Source organism: Apostichopus japonicus, chromosome 18, assembly GCF_037975245.1.
Source record: "Apostichopus japonicus isolate 1M-3 chromosome 18, ASM3797524v1, whole genome shotgun sequence".
Lineage (NCBI taxonomy): Eukaryota > Metazoa > Echinodermata > Holothuroidea > Aspidochirotida > Stichopodidae > Apostichopus > Apostichopus japonicus.
In genome coordinates, this window is record NC_092578.1 from 5,597,988 (window position 1) to 5,620,815 (window position 22,828).

At 36.3% G+C, this 22,828-nt stretch overlaps 2 protein-coding genes across 3 annotated transcripts in view; one reads left to right on the plus strand and one right to left on the minus strand.

The window, feature by feature from the left end:
• LOC139958695 (cytochrome P450 20A1-like) lies at positions 1 to 18,679 on the plus strand. 2 transcript variants are annotated; one of them, XM_071955965.1, is made up of 12 exons: positions 1 to 210; positions 1,855 to 1,996; positions 2,924 to 2,979; positions 3,487 to 3,656; positions 4,381 to 4,526; positions 5,583 to 5,750; positions 7,329 to 7,407; positions 8,114 to 8,296; positions 9,739 to 9,862; positions 11,004 to 11,115; positions 12,166 to 12,230; positions 12,698 to 18,679. In XM_071955965.1, exons 2-12 carry the CDS (start codon positions 1,916 to 1,918, stop codon positions 12,945 to 12,947), a joined length of 1,434 nt encoding a protein of 477 aa, XP_071812066.1. In that variant the 5' UTR covers positions 1 to 210; positions 1,855 to 1,915; the 3' UTR covers positions 12,948 to 18,679. The 2 variants fall into 2 exon arrangements, with proteins under 2 accessions (XP_071812066.1, XP_071812067.1); XM_071955966.1 differs by having other exon boundaries at positions 1,882 to 1,996.
• LOC139958698 (cytochrome P450 20A1-like) overlaps positions 17,134 to 22,828 on the minus strand; it is a 15,520-nt gene continuing 9,825 nt past the window's right edge. Inside the window, exon 12 of the mRNA XM_071955972.1 lies at positions 17,134 to 20,103. Coding sequence (XP_071812073.1) covers positions 19,857 to 20,103 — 247 coding nt within the window. The 3' untranslated portion in view covers positions 17,134 to 19,856. The remainder of the gene's footprint in view (positions 20,104 to 22,828) is intronic.

Consider the following 22,828-nt stretch of genomic DNA (forward strand, 5'->3'; position numbering starts at 1 on the left):
GTTGGTTGCAACATAAGCAGTAATAGAGACCTGTGTATACATGCTGAAGAATGTCTGTAATGTTGTTGTAGCTCAATGTTGTATTGTAGCTGAACGTAGAGTCTGAGACCGATAGGGGATATAAATTGATCCATTTTTTTACCGTTGGTAGGTAAAATAGGAAGAGCTGGTTGAACAGGGAGTTGCTACTTCGGGAATAGGAACTCACAGGTTTGTGTTCAACTTCTTTTTTAGTGCACGGTTGGGGAAACTGAATTAATGGACAAATATTGCTAGTAGCCTATTACTACTAATACAATACCTAGTAATAGGCCGAGGCAATCCCTACAGAATAACATTGAACATGGTAAAAACGGTACGTAGGCATTCATGATCACGTGAGGTTTGAGGACAAAGGCAATTCTTCTGCGAAAGAGAACAAATGAGAAACAGGAGGGAAAAGAATTCGGCATAAGTACTCACGAACTGCACTCTAAAGGTCTTGATATCTCTTATCCTACTTGCACAGGCATGCATGCCTAACATGGCTTGCAAGTTACAACTTTACTGAAGCATTTTTCATATTATTACAACTTATAAATAGTGAGAAACCTTATCATACAGTAGTGGTACAGTCTAGGAACTTAAGTTAGTAATCCTGCCATAGAATCACAAATACCAACTTGAAGGGTGCTTGTAAGCCTTACGGTGTTTTTAGCACAATTGTGATGTCAAAAAGTTGATGCAAGTTTGCATAATTAGCAGCCTTAGTAAATCTATTTTAGATCTGGGGGGCAACATTACCTGATTCAAAAGTGTTCCTCAATGTCAAAATTGGAGTTGCCAAAATTCAGACTGAACATAGCCCATTTTCATTAACTACAAAACTTAGTTATTTAGTCAGTAGTCAGGACTGACAACAATATCTGTTTTGTAGTCCATTGCCGGTAATCTGTAACTTATCAGTCTATGCACAATTCTGATTCATCGATATCTTCCCAGTGTAACAAATGATGTTAAATGCTATTCTATACTCAGATATGTTCAGTATATATAGGCCTAAAGCAGAGGAAGTGCAGAGGAAGTGTAGAGGAAGTGAGATCATGTGATCAACTTTTATGTGAACTGCATGTTGCTGTACTTGGAACTAGATAGAGCAAGCACACACATGTATAACTAACATTATTGTACTTCTAGGACCGTCGCATATTTACTTTCTGAACGCTAACTTGTTCGGAAACGGTGTCAAGTTTGACTTATTGTTATAATACTTTGTGAGCAACTTCATGGTTTACGCTGCAGAAAAAAAATGAATCATATACATGAGAAAATATTGTTTACAAAAAAGCCTGCAAGTTTGATCATGACATTTTTGTGCAAGAGCTATGGAAGATGCAAGAATTTTTGCAGATGGTTCGGGATCATATGAGGTCGATCAAATATTCACAAAATATGTGTTGACAATTTAGGGAGAAAACTTCCATAACAGAAGTCAGCTGATGGTCTGTTGTCAAACATTTCAGCCTGCAATATTATGCCGTTGTCCCGAAGGTTTCTTGTTTAATTAAAATGCATGGCTACATGACTGTCTTTTTCACTTCTCATTTGAAATGAGTTTTGGCCTAATTTTCTGGGTGTACTATACACACTTATAAACATTGCACAAACAAAATATGATACATTCTAAGCTTGCTGTTTGGCAAGATATAAGCACCCACTTATTTTGAACCTTGTCAAGGAAATTTTGATATAGCTTCCTGAACTTAGTCAATCGGGTCTAAAAATATAATAGACACATGATTTTGTAAACATTTGCATAAATTCATTGTATTTTACATTGACAAATTTAATGATACATGGTTGTTTTTACTGCAGTGTTTTTTTTCCCTGGTACTTTATCAGAGACGTTTATCTGGAAATACCTTGTTTTGCCATCATGACTCCAGTGTTTGCTGCTCTTGTCGTCTTGGTAACTGTAGTGCTGGCTGCCTACTTTTACATGCAGCGTCATACAGTGGTGAGTAAGCCTATATTGCTCATTAGCTGAAGATAAGCTCATCATTCGTTTGTCCTTTAGTGAAACTTTTTTCAGCAGATGATCATACATATTGTGGCATTAACCATGGTTCGAGAGCATTCCTGCAATATTTGCAGAGGGTGTGGATGGATTTCAAGACCCACCAGGTTTAGAAATATTTTGCTTTGTGTTAAGGTCAAACGTCATTCAATATCATCAGTGGTCAAAGTCTTTTAATCAGTTTTTAAACATTTTTCGCAACTAGTGAAATAATAGTTGAAGTTTTTCGTCTAGTGTGTAGATGCATAATGATGAGTATATGTTTTATAGAGGTCAAAGGTCATTTACTGTCAACAAAGGTGAAAGTGTAAACATTTTAAACGTAATATCCCGATAAGGAAACCATTAGATGGTATCCCACACATAGTAAGGCATACTCCACATATCAAGTAGATAATTTCTAGTCATTTTTTTCTTGAGGTAAAAGGTCAGCAGATACATCAATATCTGCAAACCATATAAGCATGAAACTTCAAGAATGGAAACTTAATATTTAGTGGTTGGAAAACCCAAGGTCAATAGTCACAAGAGGTCGCAAGAAGTCAAGGGTTGCAAACATTGTTAATTAATGTGATATCTCAGAACATTTGAGAAACGTGGACTATATCTTAGTATTATATGGATTCCCCCAAGTTGACTAAGGTGTACAGCAATGTGGCTGTGTACGTGTGTTTGTTTTTATATTCGAGAGTTCTCAGTTAGTCTTTGTCTCATAAGAACGTATATTAGGAGTTATCATGGCCTCTCGTTGTTAAACCGTTTCAACTTTAGCTTCCATAAGAACCTTGAGTCAATTTTTTTCTGCACAAACAGTAGTCATAACATGGAGGTATATGTCTTTTTTTCTTTCATTTCTCCTCTTCGCAGAGTCCAGGATGGAAAGTGAAAACTACTATCCCTGGACTACAATCGAATGATCCACAGTAAAACATTGCATTTCTTGTTCTGTGTCTGTTTGCTTTATAAATGTGTACAGTTTAAACTTTATGTTTAAAATACTGTTAAGTTTAAGTGAATCACATGCAGATGAGTCAGCTTTTGAGTTCATTGATAACACCGATTGCCCCCCTTAATAAGTCGGATTCTAATATCCCATATCAATAGAGTTCAATAGATTGGCTATATACCGTATAGTTAACTTCCATGTTCAATCCCCGGGATGAAAAGTGTCCACAGAATTGTTTCTGGAACTTGTACTGTATTATGTCTGCAACAAATTTTGAATAAGTACATCAGATTAATTTATCACAAAACACCATTGCATGTTTTATAGTTTTTCATTTTTCAGTAGCAAGTTTGGCCATTTTGCTAGCCATATCCTTCGTTCTTCTTCAACTCCAAGAGATAAGCTTTTCCTTTACTCTCCATTCTCATTGCCAATCCCTTTTCCTTTGACTATGCAAAATGTGGAACGTATTTCTTATGTGCAGGAATGGAAACTTTACTGATATTGCCATAGCAGGAAGCCTACATGAACTGTTAGTCAATCTTCACAAGACACATGGGCCTATAGTCTCATTTTGGTTTGGACCAAAGTTTACCGTTAGTGTAGCCGATCCTGACATGTTTAAAGAATTGAAGGCTGTGTTCGATAGACCTCGTAAGTACACATTTATATCATGCAAAGTATGGTATAAACTTTGCTCGTAGGTAATATTCATATGGTCTCATGATATTTGGAATCTTCAAAATACTTTTTTAGTTCACTTAAAGCAACATATTCATTCATTCATTTATTTATTTGCTTTGTCACTTGTACAAACATTTACATACTGTTGTTGTAGTTTAATTGTCATACTTTAGTGCGTATCACTATCAATTCAACTGCCAGTATTTATAGACAAAAAGAAATGCAGAAATATATCAGAATCAAATATGTCATAATTACATAATACAGGGGTCCCCTTTGGGTCAAGTCCAGCCCGCAAAAGTTTTCAATCCAGCCTATGAAAAAACTTAGCCCACGATCTTAATCGGATCTGGGCATCTTCGGCTTGATATCCCTACCTCCCTGTTCAGTCTACTTTATAGTGAAATTTTGATTCTGTCCAAGAAAATTGAGCACCTGTGACCTTTCATACCAATGGGAGGAAGATTACATAAAAAAAAACTCTCTTTTTCTTGCTGAGCTGACTGCAACGCGGTTGAAACTAATATTTAACAGACGCACATGACTGAAAAAGAACGGAAAAGTAAAAAATGTCGGCCGAGGAGATTAGAGGAAATACAGTAAAATAGTTCAAATTTTGGCCAGGACTTTGAATTTAATCCATGTCAAATTTCATATGATAATTATAAACTTTGTGTCTGTTCTTATATTGTAGCTGAGTTGTTCCGATTGTTTGAGCCTCTGATTGGTCCAGAAAGCATCCAGTATGCAAATGGCTTTGAAGGACACAAACGCCGGAAACTCACCGACGCATCGTGGAGTCACGACATGCTTCGACACTTTTGTGAAAACTTCAATGAAGTAAGTGAATTATCGACAAATTTGAGATTAACACCTGATTTGTATGATGATGTTAACAGATTGGTTTTAAAGAAGTTGTCATTTTTTGGAATCATTAAGACAATGTTTCTTGTTCTTGTCGTTAGTGCTGTAGCTTTGTATGTTATTATAGGTCTGCTTAATATTAAAACCTGTTCATTATAGAATCATGTCAAGATTGCTAAATTATAATTCTCCTCATTATTTATCATTTTCAGTACTGGCTTGATCTAGATTAAGCAGTTATATTGCAAAATATGTCGTAGAGCAAGAAGTTAATTCCTTCTATACTATGCCATCGACACACTATGAATAGGCATGCTGTATTACCTTCGTATTGGGATATTTTCATCATTGGTAACCACTTGGCTTTATACTGTGAAGAATGTGACCAGTAGAGCGTGCAGTCATGCCAGAATGACTCTGTTTTAAAGATATTGGCACTCCATACAATTTCATATTAATAAGATTTGAGATTTGAACTTCACACACCCTCAATCTACAATGGATCTATTCTATGCACACTGGTTAAATAGAAAAGACAAACTTATTTAACAGCAGACGTGGAAACCCTGCGGGTTTCAAAACCAACATCACGCATCGAGATTGGATTTTGAGGTACTTCTTCAGTGTGGGAAACAAAATGCCAAAGTAGAAATCTGGATTTGAAAGCCTGTGAAAGCATGTGAAACTGTGCAGTGTTTGTTTGTCAGTAGAAATTTAGGGATTACCTGATAATTTTATTGACATAAAATCATGTAGTTTTTTTGTATGGCAATGGATTTTTTGTCTCAATTCTACCACAAATTCCAGTTTTAGACTGTATGTGTTAATTTTTTTATTGTTTTTTTTATATCATTTCTCAGGAAGATAACTAAGCATAGAATTATGTTTTCTACATTTTGATTTGGAGCCAATGACCCCTCCACTTTCCTTTCTTCCTTTCTTTTTTGTAACTGAAGCAAGGAAACGTAAATTACCTTAGTGAACCACATTCTATCAAAATGCTCCATCTGTGTTAATTAATTTATTCTGCAGCTCGGTGAAGAGATGAGTACCAAACTCTCCTCTTTGCCCAAGATGGAACACATTCCCCTCTCTCAGTACACCCTAGCTCTCACCATCAAAGGACTCTCGCAGACTTCATTCGGCGATTACTTTAAGGATGATGAGCACTGCCACAATATGAAGCATAATTATGAAATTGTGAGCTGCTTTTTTTGCATTTCGTCCCATTCTTTATATATGAAAGCTTATCTTTCTGACCGGACTTGTTTACAAGTATGATTATGCTTGTCCAACATCAAAGCAGAACAGTTTCATGCTTATATATCATTCAGCCATCACACTAAGGAGTTCAGCAACCGTATAACAGCCCCCCCCCCCCCATCCCCTCTGCATAAGGCATATAGAAATTATGAAGTAGATGGAAAAGCCAACTTTTTTCAAAAAGATACCAACAATAACTGAACATGTCTGGTTAGCTTGGCATAAATTCAGCGAAGGCCCCCAAAATAAAGAGTAAAATAGGAAATGGCACTAAAAGTCCAGTTAGTACTACACAACCAATTAAACGGAGAGCATCGGGTGCACATGTTACGCATACTTGGTTAAATACTTAAGAAAAGAGAATGGGCAAAAAGTTCATGCATGGGGATCAGCATGTCATGTGTAAGCCAAGGTCTATGGAGAGATGTGAGTGCGTTGATGATGTGCATGCCATATAGTATCACACAGTGTAAGGTAATTGCTATATTAATGACCCACCGTATGTTGCAGATTACTAAGCTATTATGCTTCGTCTGTGTGAGCAGGAAATAAAGGTCAAAGCAAGATGATTGAAGCAAGAAGAGTGGTTTCATATGGACTACTTCAGAATACCTATGAGATGTATACCTATGATACAAAGTTTAGAGTACATATCATATAAGTACCTATCATATTAACTTGGAACTATGGTACCCATGATATATGATGTGAGCTTATTAGAGCTAAATATGAAGTTGTGACGGAAACGACATGTAAATAATTCGTATTCCGGCAGAAAGAGTTTCCAAGGGTGTTGGCGCATAAAAGCAAAGATGGACGAGGTTTCGTATGGTATTTTGAATAACAATATTTCTATATTCTACAAATAGTTTGGAAAATACAGGTGAATGGTACAAGTTAGTGATAAGCAAAGGTACAGTATACTTAAGGCGCCAGAAAGAAATAACTTATCTATAAAGAATGGGTCTGAAGTCGATGAACTCGATGGTGTAGTAGAGCGCGCGGAATAAATAAATGATTAATAGTTCATCCAAGGACAGTTGTACTTGTTATAACGGGATCCACTTCCATTCACTGGATAGAAGTCAGATATGGTATGGAAAAGAGAAAGTCCATTCCGTAGTAGAAGTGATTAGATAATTAGATGGAAAGAAAGTTACTAAATACTTGAAGATCCTTCAGTCAAACCTTGAACAGATTACCTATGAGCCAATGACAAGAACTTGGGAGTACCTATGATATGCACTGGGTAGTACCTCCCAGTACCTATGATACGCACTAGGGAATATGCCTACCAAGGCCATGAGTATTAGGCTATACTTCAGTTAATACTACCTATTATACGTTAACATGGTTCAATTGTTTAATAAGCATAAGAAATGATCAGCCCTTGATTAGTCCACATATGCATAGCTGGGTTTCTCAATCTTTCACAACTGTTTTGCTCCTCTAATGTTCAATACCTTTGTTTGATTATTATGCGACTCTAACATAGCTATGCTTTCATATTGACAGTGCTGGGAAGAAATGGAGTCAAGATTGGGTGGTGCACAAATGGTGGAAGGAAGTGAGAGACAGAAAAGATATGATGAAGGTAGCTTTATAGAACCTCTTTGTCTGCTTAATTTTTTTTTTTACATTTTAACATTATCCATCCCTATTTTTGTGTGAGACTTAGCCCAGAATGATTGTGAGAAGATGACTTAAATCTCTACTGCGTACCTGACACAATTTTCTGATAGAAATGTTATTTTTAAACTTAAATCAAATTAGTTTTATCTGACAACAACAATACGTTTAGTGTGTCAGTTTGATCCAGGAACAACTATTGTCATCTTTCAAAAAGTCTGCCACCATTCCTTCTAAAAGTTAGGTGAGTTGGTGGTAGGTATCAGTGCCGTAGGTAGGTATAAGTGCCATGGGTAGGTATAAGTGCCAAAGGTAAGCATAAGTGCCACAGGTAGGCATCAGTGTCATAGGTAGGTATAAGTGCCATAGGTAGGTATAAGCGCCATAGAGCACTATCAGTTTGAATCACTTTCAAATTTTTTAGTGCTATGTAAGTTGCTTTTATTGTTCTTGTTCCCTTAAAAAGCTTTAGTATGAGCCTTGCTATTCCAAATTTACATTGCATAGAATTTTCTCATGAACTGCCCAAAAAACATGAAAAACCCAGCAATTTACTATGAAAGTATGAAGAGTAATTTAAACTTAAAAATCACTAAAATTTAAAAATCACTATAAACTGATGTTGTGATTAATTAACTGCTTACGTGTACATCACATTTTCGTATTGGTAGCCCTCGGGAATATGAGAGCTATGGTGAAGGACATCGTTCAGAAGAGGAAAGAAAATCCACCCAAGCCTCATGAGAGAGCTTTCATTGACCTTCTCATGGAAAACGAAGATATTTACGATGAGTCAAAGCTACTGGCAGATGCCACCTCATATATGGTTGGAGGATTTCACACCTCTGGATATTGTGAGTAAAGTATGAAACATCACAATACTGGCATATTCAACTAAATTAATCTGCCATTTCTGCAAAAACTCGCAACAAAGAACTTGCAGTAATCACATTATAGAACAATTTATGTTAAAATATCATTAAAGAACTATTACTATTATACTCGGCATCATGGAAACTTTAATTATTCGTTCAACTAGTAATCCCAGAAGTATACAACATAACCTGAAAGCCTACCTAAACTTGAAATCCTTGTTAACACGATATCTCCAGATAGGAAACTTTATTTGCTATCGTATTTTGCATGTGGATTTCCTATAATGAGTACAAGAACCTTATCTGCAGAGCCTTATAACACAAACTTTGTAAACAGGATATCCCAAGATAGTTTACATCACATAGTTCATATTTGTCTCTTTTATTTTTGGGTAGAGTTCAAAGGTCATTTGGGTCAGCAGAATTCCAAATGTCAAATTGTCAAATTGATCTCATCAGGTTATCTATTACAAATGCAAATTGAGCCCTTTATTGTTAGAGTGAGCATGCAAAATAAATTACCAACAACAAACAATGTCTGTCTTTCTTTCATCGTTGTAGTATTATGCCACATGATTCCCAGTCATAAAACCATGTAGGCACTGACTCTGTTTAGATTTATACTGCTCTCCGTCTGCAGTATGAACTTCAGCCAGGGTTAGCTTGCAAACTACTCTTGTGCTGCATTTGTAGTGTATATGGAGGCAAACCGGAAGGAGGGTTTCTCTCAGAGTTTTTTTTTCTTGTGGTCACTAACTTGACAACAGAGTATTTGCCCACAAATTTGCTAGAAATTTCGAGTTATGGTACTCATGCTCAGAAGCTCAACAAGTATTGTTGCTGCCCCCCCCCCCCCCCTCAGAGCAGTTTTCATCACTAAGATCTTAATTGTCTTCAAGTAAAAACACCCAATGTTTGGGAATACTTTTGGAGGGTAAAAACCCCAGGAAAGTTATTATTCATTTAAGCAATTTACTATGCTCAAATGTGAGGCCAATGCAGATGTGCCCTTATGAGTTTTGCTTTAGGCTTTTAAATTTTGTACGCTACTTGACACCCTAGACTATAATAATAAACTCCCCTAAAACATAATATGTAAATTGCAGCTGGAATCAACATGGCTATAATGCATCAATCAAACTAATATCAGCTGTTTTAACTGTTCATAAATGGTCCTAGGAGATTGTTAGTTGAAAAAATATATAAATGAAAAGCACACAAAAAAAAAGATCATTTGATTAGTTGCAATCTTCAAACAGAATTTAGTGGTAATGAAAAGGGTAGGTAGTCTAGACCAAATCGATGTGACTGTGTAACATTAAAGATGTATTGCTCTATGTCATAACTAGAGGTTTTGTATCGACATTATCAGTGATAACTAATTAAATGATGTTGTTTCCCTTCACAATAATTCACTGTAGTGCTATGTTGGACCATCTATTACCTGACCTTGAATCAGGAGGTACAAGAGAAAGTGTATCAGGAAGTCTTGAGAGTGGTTGGATCTAAAGAATCCATCGGACCCGAGGACATTCCTCAATTCCAGTGAGTTTTTACATTTTATTTCATGATAAAATACCAAATAGTTAAATTTACATGTGTATGATACATACATGATCTCTAAATTTAACTATTGCTGTAGGACATGGAGGACTCAGCTTGAGTTTAACCTTTAAGCAGAATAAAGAAGACTAACATAATATGCTGGCTTTTTGAATGTTGCAAAGTGTGAAGGCGGATGTCAGGCAAATATGTGATTGAAGTATAAAGCAGTTCCTTTGTTATCTGAATTGTTTTGCCAAATGTCACCAAACGGCATGATTTGTATGATAAAGTCTGTTGGAAACAAAAGTGGTCATGTCATCGTACGTTATGGTTTATATATTATGGTTTTTATGAGTTATGTAGCATAGATGGATGGATGCTGTCGAAGTGGTTGCGTTTGGTAATCAGCGTACGTGACTAGCATGCAGAATGCTTCGTTTTGTCATGAGAAGTTGTGTCGCAGTTGTCAAGACAATAAAGGTGTTAAGTGACTGGTAATTTATTAACAAACCTAATTCCCCTTTAAACCAGGGTATAGTTTAGGGCTCATATTTGTGTAGCAGGTTTGAGCCCTAATGATGTGAGCGTTGTCCCACATGAAATAATATGGTTACTGTCTACAAAAACTGCTATAGAACTTTGCATTTGGATGGCATTTTTTATACTGCATTAAATCAACAACATTACGATCTTCACTGCCAAAACCAAATACCACCGAGTCCCCTGTTCTTGGCCAAAACAGTGGAGATTGAATATGTACGTGAGTAGGTAATGCTATCCATACTGAACTCTCCTCTGCACAAATTCATGATTCAACACACAGTGTACTATATCAGTGGTCAAGCCAAATTCGTCTGCGCACAGGAAAGTAATGCCAGCCATTAGAGCACTTGTGTTTACAATCATATGGTGGCTGGTCAATTAATTAGGTGGGCTCAAGGTTGAATCCCAATGGCAGTACTTGGGGCAGTTTATGTATTCAAGTAACAAATTATTAATGCTCGATTGCATATGAGGAGAACTGTTTTTCTATAGACAGGCCTGATTGTCATGAACTTGCAGCAATTTTCGAACCAGTAAATAATTTTGTTCAAATAGCTTTAGAATTTTGTTTTGTGCAAATGTTTATGATTTTATGCAGATACATGAAACAAGTGATGAATGAGTCTCTCCGATTAAGCATTCTTGCTCCCTGGGCTGCAAAAGTTCAAGAGGTTGATATTTCTCTTGGTGGACATTCCATTCCTAAAGGTGTAAGTAATCATTCGAAATTCACCTTATTTTATGGTTTGTCTCTCATCAAAACGTCCCTGTTACAGCTTGAAATGAACAGTTATGCTCTTCAGAGAAATGTTTAAAAATGACAAATGATTTTAATGTAACATGATTTCTTTAGAAAAGGCCTTATCATATTTGTAACTGGGACTATTGGCCACCCATTGTGTCTACTGTAGCAAAAACTTGACACAAATTAAGATAACCATGTAATCACAGTATCTCAAAGATTGACACTTGGTAGACTTTCAAACTTTCTACGCAAAGATGCTCCATATCGTGCAGATGCTTTAGTGTAGTTGCATGGTTATTTGATGTCAGCAGGTATAGTGATCTATTTCAGATGTTTTTGTATGCTAATGACATGGAACATCTCATTATGTTTCCCCATATATTTTTCGCATATCATAAATCCGTCAATGAGGGTTGCTAAATATGGTTTCCAAACTGCGGGCAGCCCTTCTCTCTTTAAAAATTGGATGAAAGAATGGATTGTAGGACTGGATTTCAAATGTGTTAGTAATCTTAGTGTCTGTTTGATATGGTATAGAGCATTACGTCATCAGATTAAAGGCAATCTCAATCTGAGGAGAGTATAGGTTCGCAACCTGTCAGATCTTTTTTTAATTTTGTCCTACTGCAAGGCACTTTCATTATCTTCATTACCTGTCTTTATCCAGGTGTATAAAAGGGAATGTGCGAGGTAACTTGTTACTATGGATATGGTTTCACCCAATGGGATTTCCCTTAGATGTTGGCACTATTTATTACCCAGCTAAGGGCAACTGTTTAAATTGTACAGACTTAGGTGTGTGGGTGTTGTAAAGTCATTTGAGAGCACGACTGATACAAGACTTCATACAGGACAAGTAAACCTAAGTTAACTTCAAAATTGTTTTTTTAAACTTTATGATACCGATGTTTGAAAGTGTTTAATACTCATATGTTCTAAGGTATATCAATACCATAAGCTTCTAAGGCATTGCAGATTGCAATGGATCATGAGTCTGTGGTTTTCTTTTGGACAGACTCCGGTGATTACAGCTTTGGGCGTGATGTCGCAGGATGAGAAAATATGGCCAAACCCTAAGAAGTAAGTGGAGATGACCAAATATTCGTATTTGTCGATCACTGGACAGTATTCATTACTCTTCACATCTTTATGTGTGTCTTTGGTTTGTGTTAAATCGTTTGTAACTGTAACCAAGCCAGGTAGTATACACATATTATGGATACCTCTCACTCTTGACTATTAACAGCTCGGTATGGTTGAAACCATATGACTGCATTCTATCAGTTTCTTTGTCCAACATATTTAATGCAATATTTTCATTTATCTTTGGCAGACCTTCTGGTTTATGCCAAATTTTGTTGTTTCTACACAAATATACGGTGTATATTATAGATTAAAAGGTCAAATACAGTAAATAAAATCTGAAAATGTCTGTGAAACACTCTTTCTTGTGGAATATTCATTCCTTTTCAAAGTTCAGTCAAAATGCTAACAAAATCATCCATTTGTTTTGTTTCCACACCAAAATCTCGTTTCTACTCTGTTAGATTCGATCCTGACCGTTTCAGTCCTGAAAATGTCAAAGGTCGTCACCAGTTTGCGTTTCAGCCGTTTGGTTTACCGGGTCGTATATGCCCTGGATATAGATTTGCCTATTACGAGTTGACCGTGTTCATGGCGATACTCATCAGGAACTTCAAGTGGACTCTAGTTGAAGGCCAGTTGGTGGAAAGTGTCTATGGATTGGTTACATCCCCAAAAGAGGAGGTTTGGGTTCATATTGAAAAACGTCAGTAAAAACCTGTATTTTCTTTTATCAGCAAAGTAGAAAGTTTTATACTGATTTACTACAACTGAAAATGCTGGTGGTAGGTTTGTTTTGATTCCACTTTCTTCTTCATTTTTCTATCATTGGTAAAGCAGTTTAATGTAAAGTAACCAGGAACAACATTGAATCATGTCAGTTAAACCATGACGATGCCCCATCCCATCCCTGCCCCACCCGTCCCTGCCCCACCTCCTTGAATATACACTGTTTTCAATCAACTAATATATAAACTAATGTTTTGCCGATATTCGAAATGTTTCGAGCAATTATGGTGGAAGGGTTTCTTCTTTTTATTTATACATATAATCAATAGAAAGATAACGGTGATGAGGTTTTTTATTTCTATCAATGATCTGACTTTGTCATGTAATGTTGTTTAATGCTTGTTTGTTTTTTAATTTCTAAAGACATAACTAAAACTTTAAAAGAGAAATTAAATAAAAATCTAGACGGCGGTGGTAACAATGTCTTGACTGTACTGATGATAGTGCATTTCGAATTTCCAAGAAATGAGGAACTTAAAAAGGAAGAACTAAATTTGTGTGATAGTTACTATTATTTGCTTGAAGAGATCTATACAGATATTATAGACTGAGCATCAAACATAGCAACTTCTTTCACTTTATTAATAATTTTTCCTATGCAACAGTGTGTACCAGTTCAAAGTATGTTCTGGGCCCTGGCAACAGAACATCAATTGGGTTTCTTCCACCGGCACCATAGCCAAGAAGAAAAAAGCTATTGATGTCCAAAATATTATCATTAACAATTGTTTGTAAGGAACTTGGATCATTTCAAGATTATTGCTTTGATATTGCTCTTTGGAGATATTACAGTACAGCAGAATATTAACACGCATTATTTTGCATATTTTGTATATAAAAGTGTTGTCATTTTGTCCATTTCTGAGCACAACTTGTCTTACATTGGTTAGGCCAAAACTATTTTACCAATGTGAACACAAGGGTACTAATTGTAAATATCCAATTTTATCCGGAGTTTTCGAGGTTAGTGGGCCCCTCTTCAGTTCCTGGCCCTTTGGGCACTGTCCGATTGCCCGACCGGTCAGCCCTCTCCTGATTGCAATTATCTATAACCCTGAAGTTTCTGTGAGGACACGCATTTACAAAAATGTATGAAATAAACTACGGTCCAATTCCAAACGATACAAATGTCTTTGAGTAATGGAAATCACTCCAATTTGTTACATTTAATTTCGGTGTTAAACAGTGCGTCTTCCAGGACATTAAAATAAAGGAAATATTTTACTTTATTTCAACCACTTCTCAGAATATGGATGATTCTATTATTGGTCTTTCAATTTTGCTGTTAAACAAGTTTCACTTTGAAAATTGTGAAAATATATAAATTCATACACAACGCTATCATTTGTTTTAGATATTATAATGATATATTGTCTATTTCAATTTATATCAACCACTTCTTAGAATATTAAACACTGCAGCTTTTAACCTTTCACTGTTTGCTGTTCAAACAGTAGTTTCATTTAAATCAATGCACATTATGTGAAACAGTGTGCCTTTGCAGAAATTAAAATAAAGAAATATTTTACTTTAGATCAACCACTTCTGGATGTGGATAATTCTATTTTTTTGGTCTTTCTTTTTTTGCTGTCAAACAGCTGTTTCTTTGAAAAGTATGTCATATACAACACTATATTTCTTCTACTTTTTTTAAATGTGATAACGATTTTGTATATCTACTTTGCTCTATTGAGGGAGTGGAGGGGTAACAAGTAGAAGTAAGGATGGCATATCTAGAGGAGATGTTTTTGTCCATGTTTCTGTAAGGTATAATGATGAGGGAGCAGTGCAAGTTTTGCAGAGATGGATTCACTTGCAATTACTGTAAAAGGTGAAGAGTATAAAGGTTACACAAAGAATTTCTCTTATAATTGTTTTGTTTACTTAATTCTGCCTCGTTTTTGCTCCATTTTTCTTTTCTTTTGTTGTTTCAATGTGTTTTGGGTTTTCACAGAATAAATGTAGATTTGGCATCTGATAGAGTTGTTTCACTGTCTGTCTAGTTTGTCCATACATTGTTATTATGAAAAGTAATTAAACTGTTAGTAATAATAACCTCACAGTGCAGTCTGTTTAACTTTAATAGTAAGATAATTAACTTTCCTAAGACACTAGATCTGTGCACTCTAAAAACGAAAAATGCAAAGCACAGTTCCCAGTTTTTAATTCCTTGCCCCGACATAAAGGAAGCTATGCGATGGTATGTGTGTATGTGTATGTTTATGACACTCGAAACAGGGAAACTCAAAAAGTTAATATGTGGATTAACTTCATACTTGGTATGTTATCAGTCTTAATAAGTACAAAAAGCCTATAACTTTAATGTTCATTTGGTCTGAAAACCATATAAACACAATTACTCAGAATGTACATCTTTGTTGAACTACATGGTATGCACATCCAGCTTGTTGGGTACAAGAACCCTATTGAAATAGGTGGAGGTCAAAGGTCATTTGCGGTCAACATTTAAAATATAGTCTGAAAATCTTGTAAACATGATAACAAAAGTAGTACCTCCTTCTTGAACCTAATACTAGTATGTAGATCCAGCTTGATCAGTGCAATAATCCTATTGAAATTGGTAGAGGTCAAAGGTTACATAAGGTCAGACATCGCAGTCTGGAAAACTTTTAAACATGATAACTCCAAAATTAAAGCTACAATTAATCTGTCAATTCTTCAATGCAATTAGTTTAGTTCTGCGGAGGGGCTATTTAGGTCTCCAAAGAAACATACCTGGCTTTCTTGCAGGTAGTGAAATCTGTTTCAGAGTTCATATTCTTGCTTTAAATGTGCACCTAAACCTTCTATAAGAGTTTCTCCTTCTGAGCGCAAGGGGTCAACAGGATACCTCAAATAGAGAAAAATGGCTCAAGGGGTCAACAGGTTATGTCAAAAGGTAGAAAACTTTGCCACTTTCTCAAATATATTTCAAGGTATAAAAACAAAGTCATATAACTCTGAACAATTATTTAAAGGGATTTGCTAGCTCAAAGTTGGTAAAATGTGTCTAAATTTCACATAGGCCGTTCTTTCTGGATATTGAAACCTTTTGGTTTAAAATTCTATATGGATAATCCTTATGAGTCAATGACATGGTTGATACTCTCAATGGATTTCTACAATGTTTTCATGTTCTCACTTAATCCTTGGACAAATTTAACTCATTTGCCCTACATTAGTCAGATAGTGACAGTATTGTTTATTTTGAGCAACTTATATTCAAGGTATCACCAAAGCTAACTGGCTTCGCTGTTAGAAAGGAAATTAATGGCACAAAGATCAAATTATTTGGTCGTTCTCCACCAGCCTAAAACATACCGTCAGATAGGCGCCCAAACTATACCTCTTACAGGCGCCCCCAGCTAAACCTCTTATAGGCGTCCCTTAACTATACCTCTTATAGGCGTCCCCTAACTACATATCTTATAGGCGCCCCTAACTATAGGCCAACCTCTTATATGCACCCCAAACTATACCACTTATAGGCACCCCCAACTAAACCTCTTGTAGGCGCCCAAACACTATATCTTATAGGCGTCCCCTAACTATATCTCTTATATGCGCCCCAGCTACACCTCTTATAGGCACCCCAAACTATACCTCTTATAGGCACCCTAAACTATACCTCTTATAGGCACCTCTAGCTATACCTCTTATATGTACCCCCAACTATATCTCTTATAGGCACACCCAACTATACCTCTTATAGGCACCCCAACTATATCTCTTATAGGCACACCCAACTATACCTCTTATAGGCACCCCAACTATAAATCATATAGGGGATTCCCAACTATATCTCTTATAGGCACTTAAGAGGTAGTGTAGTGGAATCACCCAAAGAAATATTTTCTTGGACAGTTGGCAGAGTAATGACGTACCCTTGCTTGAGGTACAGCAACACCATGTAACAAAGATCTCATGGTCTTTCCATCCAGATTACAAATGTAAGTTGAGTTATTATTTCAGACTACCTTCTGTCAAATTTTGAGAGGGGAACTACCACTGCCAAAGCAAGGTCAAAGAAAGAGGATATTTTACAAAAAGAATGAAAAATAATGAATAAATAAACAAACAAAAGACAAAATGACATAGAAAGCAAACACAATTTGTTTACTTTAGCATTTGTTTCTCATGTTCACAGGACCTCATTGCTGAACAATAAACTTGTGGTACCTTGAACATGGTACCTTAACAGCACAAACTTCTTCAGTATGGCTTCATCACCAATGCCTGATGAAGTATCCCCAAACCCCACCCCCTCCCAATGCTACCTTACTAAAGAAAAAATAAATAAAGGTAACCCTAATGAAGTGAAAACCTAACAAAAGCACCAATGAAGAAACTCAAAGAAAAGAGAATATGATGAAACCAGAACAAAATTTGTTAATTGTTATTCATGTTTGCATTTATCCGTGCTCCTGATGAGATACAACTTGAAATTTGAACCATAAAAATGCTTGTCGCAATTTAAACTTGTATATCAGTGGCATGGACAGGATTCCAAAGTGGGCGGAGGGGGAAATCAATAATCCCCTCCACTTATTAAGGAAGGGGCATGAGCCTTTACGGAAGGACCAGAAGTCAATTTATAAACTAGAAATTTTATCATATATAATAGAATTATTATTATTTAAAATAATAGTAAATTCAAATTCCCAGTACTGACTTACGTAGGGGCCTGAACCTTGATGGGAAGGCCAGAGGCCAGACTTTTATAAAGATAGGGGTACTGCCCTGGGGTCATTGAAGCTGTAGAGCATCTGGGTCCTCCCCTAGAAAAACATTCAAAGTTTAGACTTCAAATGGTGGGTGCATTCTGAGGCATATTAAACCTACAAATAAGATCTATATACAGTAAGTAGCTCCAAATGCAACAGGGGAGGGGGTTATAATTCTTCCCACACTGAAGACAAAAAATCCCCCACTGAAGGTGGGTGTCATGCCCCCCTCCTCCCCACCTTCGGGCACTGAAATGTTACCTACTTCCACACAGCATCACAGTAGCATCTAGTGCAACGTTGTCTTGGTTTTCTTACCTAAAATGGTGCACTCGCTGAGTTCATAATTAGCACAATCTAAGCACCACACTGCAATGTTAACAGCAAAATAAGGTAGCTGAAAACACACTCTGTTAAGATAGCCAATAAAAATCACACCAAGAATGTGAAATTAAGCATTTTACTTTAACAGTGTGCAAACTAAACATTAGAAAACTACATGAAATGTGTGGGACACAAATTTTCTGTACAGCGTTGAATGGTTAGTAAATTGACGATTAGGTGTCACCAAGTGAACAACCGCATACATCTCTTGGTTAGTGTTAGGTGTAATCCAATAATGTGTGAACATCCACTGGATTGCTTAAAAATACTACAAGCCGAAGCACAATACAGCTCTAAGGCAGAAATGATATCACCTCATTACAATGACAGTTGGCAAGTACAACAATTCTTACACACACAGAGTAGATCAGACGTAGGTACATATGTCCTAAAAGTGTTGTCAAGCCTATATTTGGTGAACATGTGTTAGAAAGGTAACAAGTTTTCTTTAAACATTTACTGTGGTACCGTATATGGGCAACAAAGATAAACATGTTTTGTGCTCAAGTATATTTGCACTGCGACAGAATGGACATTGTAAACAAACAACCAGTTTTGTGTTTAAGTCATTAATAAAACTCTATTGGTATGACTTCCAAGGTAAGTGAATCACTTTGAAGATACTTGCACATTATTCTGTTAGTAATGGACAGCTAAAGCAATACAAACACGGTAAACTTTCACTGACCAAAATAGAATCTCAAATGTCATGATTACTTTTTTTTAGAAATTCTTTAAGGTATGGACAGTGAAATCAAAAACTCAAATTTCAGCCTAGTATGATATTCAGTTTATAGTGGTAATATCAGCACTGACATAATAGAGAAGTTATTAAGAAACAGCCACTTGAAACATTAAATGTTAAAAATCAGAAGACCCAGCTTCTATTATTTTCTGTGGTCTCGAATGTCAACAAAGAAACACATCACACATACTTTAGCGTTACAATATACCCTCCCAATTATGCAAGACTGTCCCAACTATGCAGGACCGTCCCAATCACGCAGGACTGTCCCATTTCTGCAATGAACATATACCATACTGCCAGCAAACAAAATTATCCCGACCTTCTAAAACTCTTTGTGACACGACAAGATATCTTCTTTTTTAAGACAAGTAAACTAACTTAAAGAAAAGAACACATGAAGGATAGTCAGCACATCACTGTACAGTACGTGATGTTTGGAAAGTATGATGCATCAGCCCACAAACATGATTCAAGCCGTTATATACGCCCCACAAGCTTGACGAGAAAAGCTGTGTAACATGAGCTAGATTGTTGTGACAAGTACGACCAATAACATTAATGTAGCTATTTTGCAATATAATTACTTAGGTATCCGTCGGTATAACGTGGTCATTAGATGTTACAGCTACACTAAACTACGTAAGTACAAGCGCTGCGTCCCACTTTTCTTTCAACCAACGGAAAGACACAGAGCACCAGACACTCTACAGGTGTCTGTCAGTCTATAAATATGTTGACTCCCCCCTCACCAGACCTCCTCTTGTAAGGCCCAGAAATACAGCCAAGCAAGAAGTGATGAAATATACAGAGCCTACATCAGGACAAAATTTTATATGAACTGTTGATTCCAAACTTTTTGAATGCAAGGATCAAGCGGAAGAAAACTTAGGTCAAAGCCTTTTCAGAGTTGAATATTAAATGATGGCACCGAACAGAAACCATTGGATGAGAGAGCATGTCTATAAATGATGAAAGGTTTTAGCGTTTTTCAACCTGTACCCAGATTTCTTCTTTCGGCGAAGTGACCAGGTGATGGACGCTCTCTACTACTTGCCCTTCGACAAGTTTCCATTTGAAGCTTCGGACCAGTAGCGAGACGAAGATTGAAAGCTCGTACAAGGCAAACTGATTTCCCGGGCATATACGCTGAGGGAGTCCGAATGGTTGAAAGGCAAACTGAGAACGACCTTTGACATTCTCCGCACTGAACCTATCAGGATTAAATCTGTTCAGCAAAATGAGAAAATGAAATGAGAGGAAACCGGAGAAGAAAAAAATGAGAAGAAAGATGAGAAGGCAATTATTAGAACAATTTTTGTTTCCAACATCACAGGGAGCTTTAAAGTAGATTTTTAAGATTATTTTCACCACATTTTGGATACAGTCTGATTTTACGATGTCAATTTCAAGGATTGCAAAAATACTTCAAATTGCTAAATTAATTTCAGTGATAGTGATAGTGAACATTGTTTTAATGTTCTTCTCTTTCTCAAATTGAATCTTGACAATGTTAGATTTAGACTATTAATCTTCCGTCTAACTCATGGTCTACCATAGACCAGAATAATCCAGAGATAATTTTACTTCTAGACGTGAGATGAGGAATATAATCCGAATATCCCAATGGACTTTGCATTCGTTTCCTGTATTTGACATAACAACATTTGAGCTTGATACATTTTCTAACAAAAATGGAATAGTGGCATATATAGGTGTGATGTCATAGTCACCCACTGACAGAATTGCTTATTTTTTTCTCCAAAATTTGCATGTGATCCCACATTCAACAACATAACACCGGTTTGTTTCATTATCAATTGTGACGGAAACTGTAGCACCCTCATCAGGGGGATAATTTAATCGGAACCGCATCGCAAATTGCTCTGCCAAATGGTTAAGTTGCTATAGAAGTCCAAAGATGTATGGCCGTTGTTTCTTAACACAGGAAACAGTGTATGAATACAAGAGACAAATTTCAGAACCTGCAAAACTGCTAAACAGAATTGAACACAAAATTATTATCTGTTCAGCTATTAATGTTTTCAACACTACACATAGAAATTGTACCAGGATGATGTAGATTATGTTTGTGTGAGACTGCTATCAGTGAAAAGGTAAAAATATATACCTAAGTTAAATTGCCATAGGTCGCTGGTAATTAGAGAATAAACCGTCGAGGCACTAAATTTAGGGGAGTATTGGATAAGGTGCAGCAGGGTCCGCTATTGTCTAAACTTTAAAGTCAAGAGGGCTTATGTATGTATTTAAGATCCTCCTGCAAGCAGGAACTGGCAAAGAAGCCTCATTGGCTTATCAAAGCCGCAAGCTGACCGAAGTCAGTCTCTTACATTCATATTTAACGTCCATGATTATGAATTGTCAACAACTATGTAACTGGACGACATACATTAATCTTGGAGTGACTCAAACCGGGGACCTTATGATTGCAGAGAGGCCTTAAGCAGAGAGGGCTTATCAGCATTACGGTTAAGAAAAGTTCTTCGCAATGCCTTTCATTTGGTGACTGAAGATTGAAATATTGCTATGAAACATCTTTGATAAATTTAAGGGATTCTTTGCTCATCGTTTGCTAAGAACATGTTTGGTTCACAGGTCTACGGTGTAGGCTACTGTGGGCCTAACGTTAGACGCTTGCGGTTTGATAATCAATAGTTTATAACTTAGGCTAGGGCTACACATATTCTGTACATTTAGGCTGATAGCCATATCTCTTATTTCAAAGATCTAACAATCAGGTCACTTGGGAAGTTTGATAGCCTAGTTTATTTTTGTGCTTCAGTCATTCAGTTGACAAGCTTTGTCAGGCGCTGCACAGTTTGTTTCCTAGGCCTAACAAGTTAGCCCAAGCCTAGAGTATAATGATTGATTAATATCAGAATTAGTGATAAAGTTGTAATGTTAGCAGGACCTAATCATAAGGCCTTTATATTTATAACAAAATCTCCAGAGGCTTTTCTCCATGAACTGTTGAAGCATTTAATTGTCATACTCTAGTTTATTTGGAAGAGACCACAAAGACAAAGATTTTGCCAAAATTTATCAGAAATGATATCATCTACATATGCTAATGACAATTGTTTGGGCTCATAATCTGAAATATCGTGAGACCAGGATTCTTAACCCTTTAAAGAGACATTGTGGGCTTTCATAATTTCTAAGTGCACCAGATTTACTAAACATTTCTTTTTTAACAATTCTGCATGTACTTATAAGTACAGTACAGTTTTGTCAAGACCTTTCATTATTTGATTTATGAGGCGAACAAACGTGTTTGATTTCCAAAAGATGAACACATGTCTAGACCATCTGATTCACAAATAAAAGACATGTAAATGTTAATTTATTCTTTTTATAGGAATCAAAGGTAGTATGGAGAGGGATTCCGCCCCCTTTAACAACTATCCAAATTGGCTTAAAGTTGAAAATTCAATGCATGGAATTTCCACTTGGAATAATGTGTCAATAGAAGATCATTGCATCACTGTCAGTATATTGTTTACATGATGTGATTCGTCAGTGTCCTTGCCTTGCTTTGTCAATGTCCTGCACAACCTGTTGCCTAGCAACAACAGACCATCTCTATACCCTCTGATAATGATTTGTTTCTAGGGATTTGTGCATGCTAATTAAGGCTACTATAGAGTTATTGAGAATTATACAACACCTAATTGTATTCTGGTCATTTGATTGGTCAATTGCTCATTGATTGCATGCAAAATCCGCTCTATTGCACTCTATGAAATAGAACCATGGGTTATGCTATTTTGGTAGCACTTTTTTCAATGGTAAGAGAGCAGAGAAACCTGTCTGTTCAAAACAATCTGTTGCATGAGTGCATTTTACCCATCTTAATATAATATGTTGTATAAAACAAATAATGAATGGTTTCCATTCGTGCAATACTGCAAATATTTCATTCGTTGTAATTT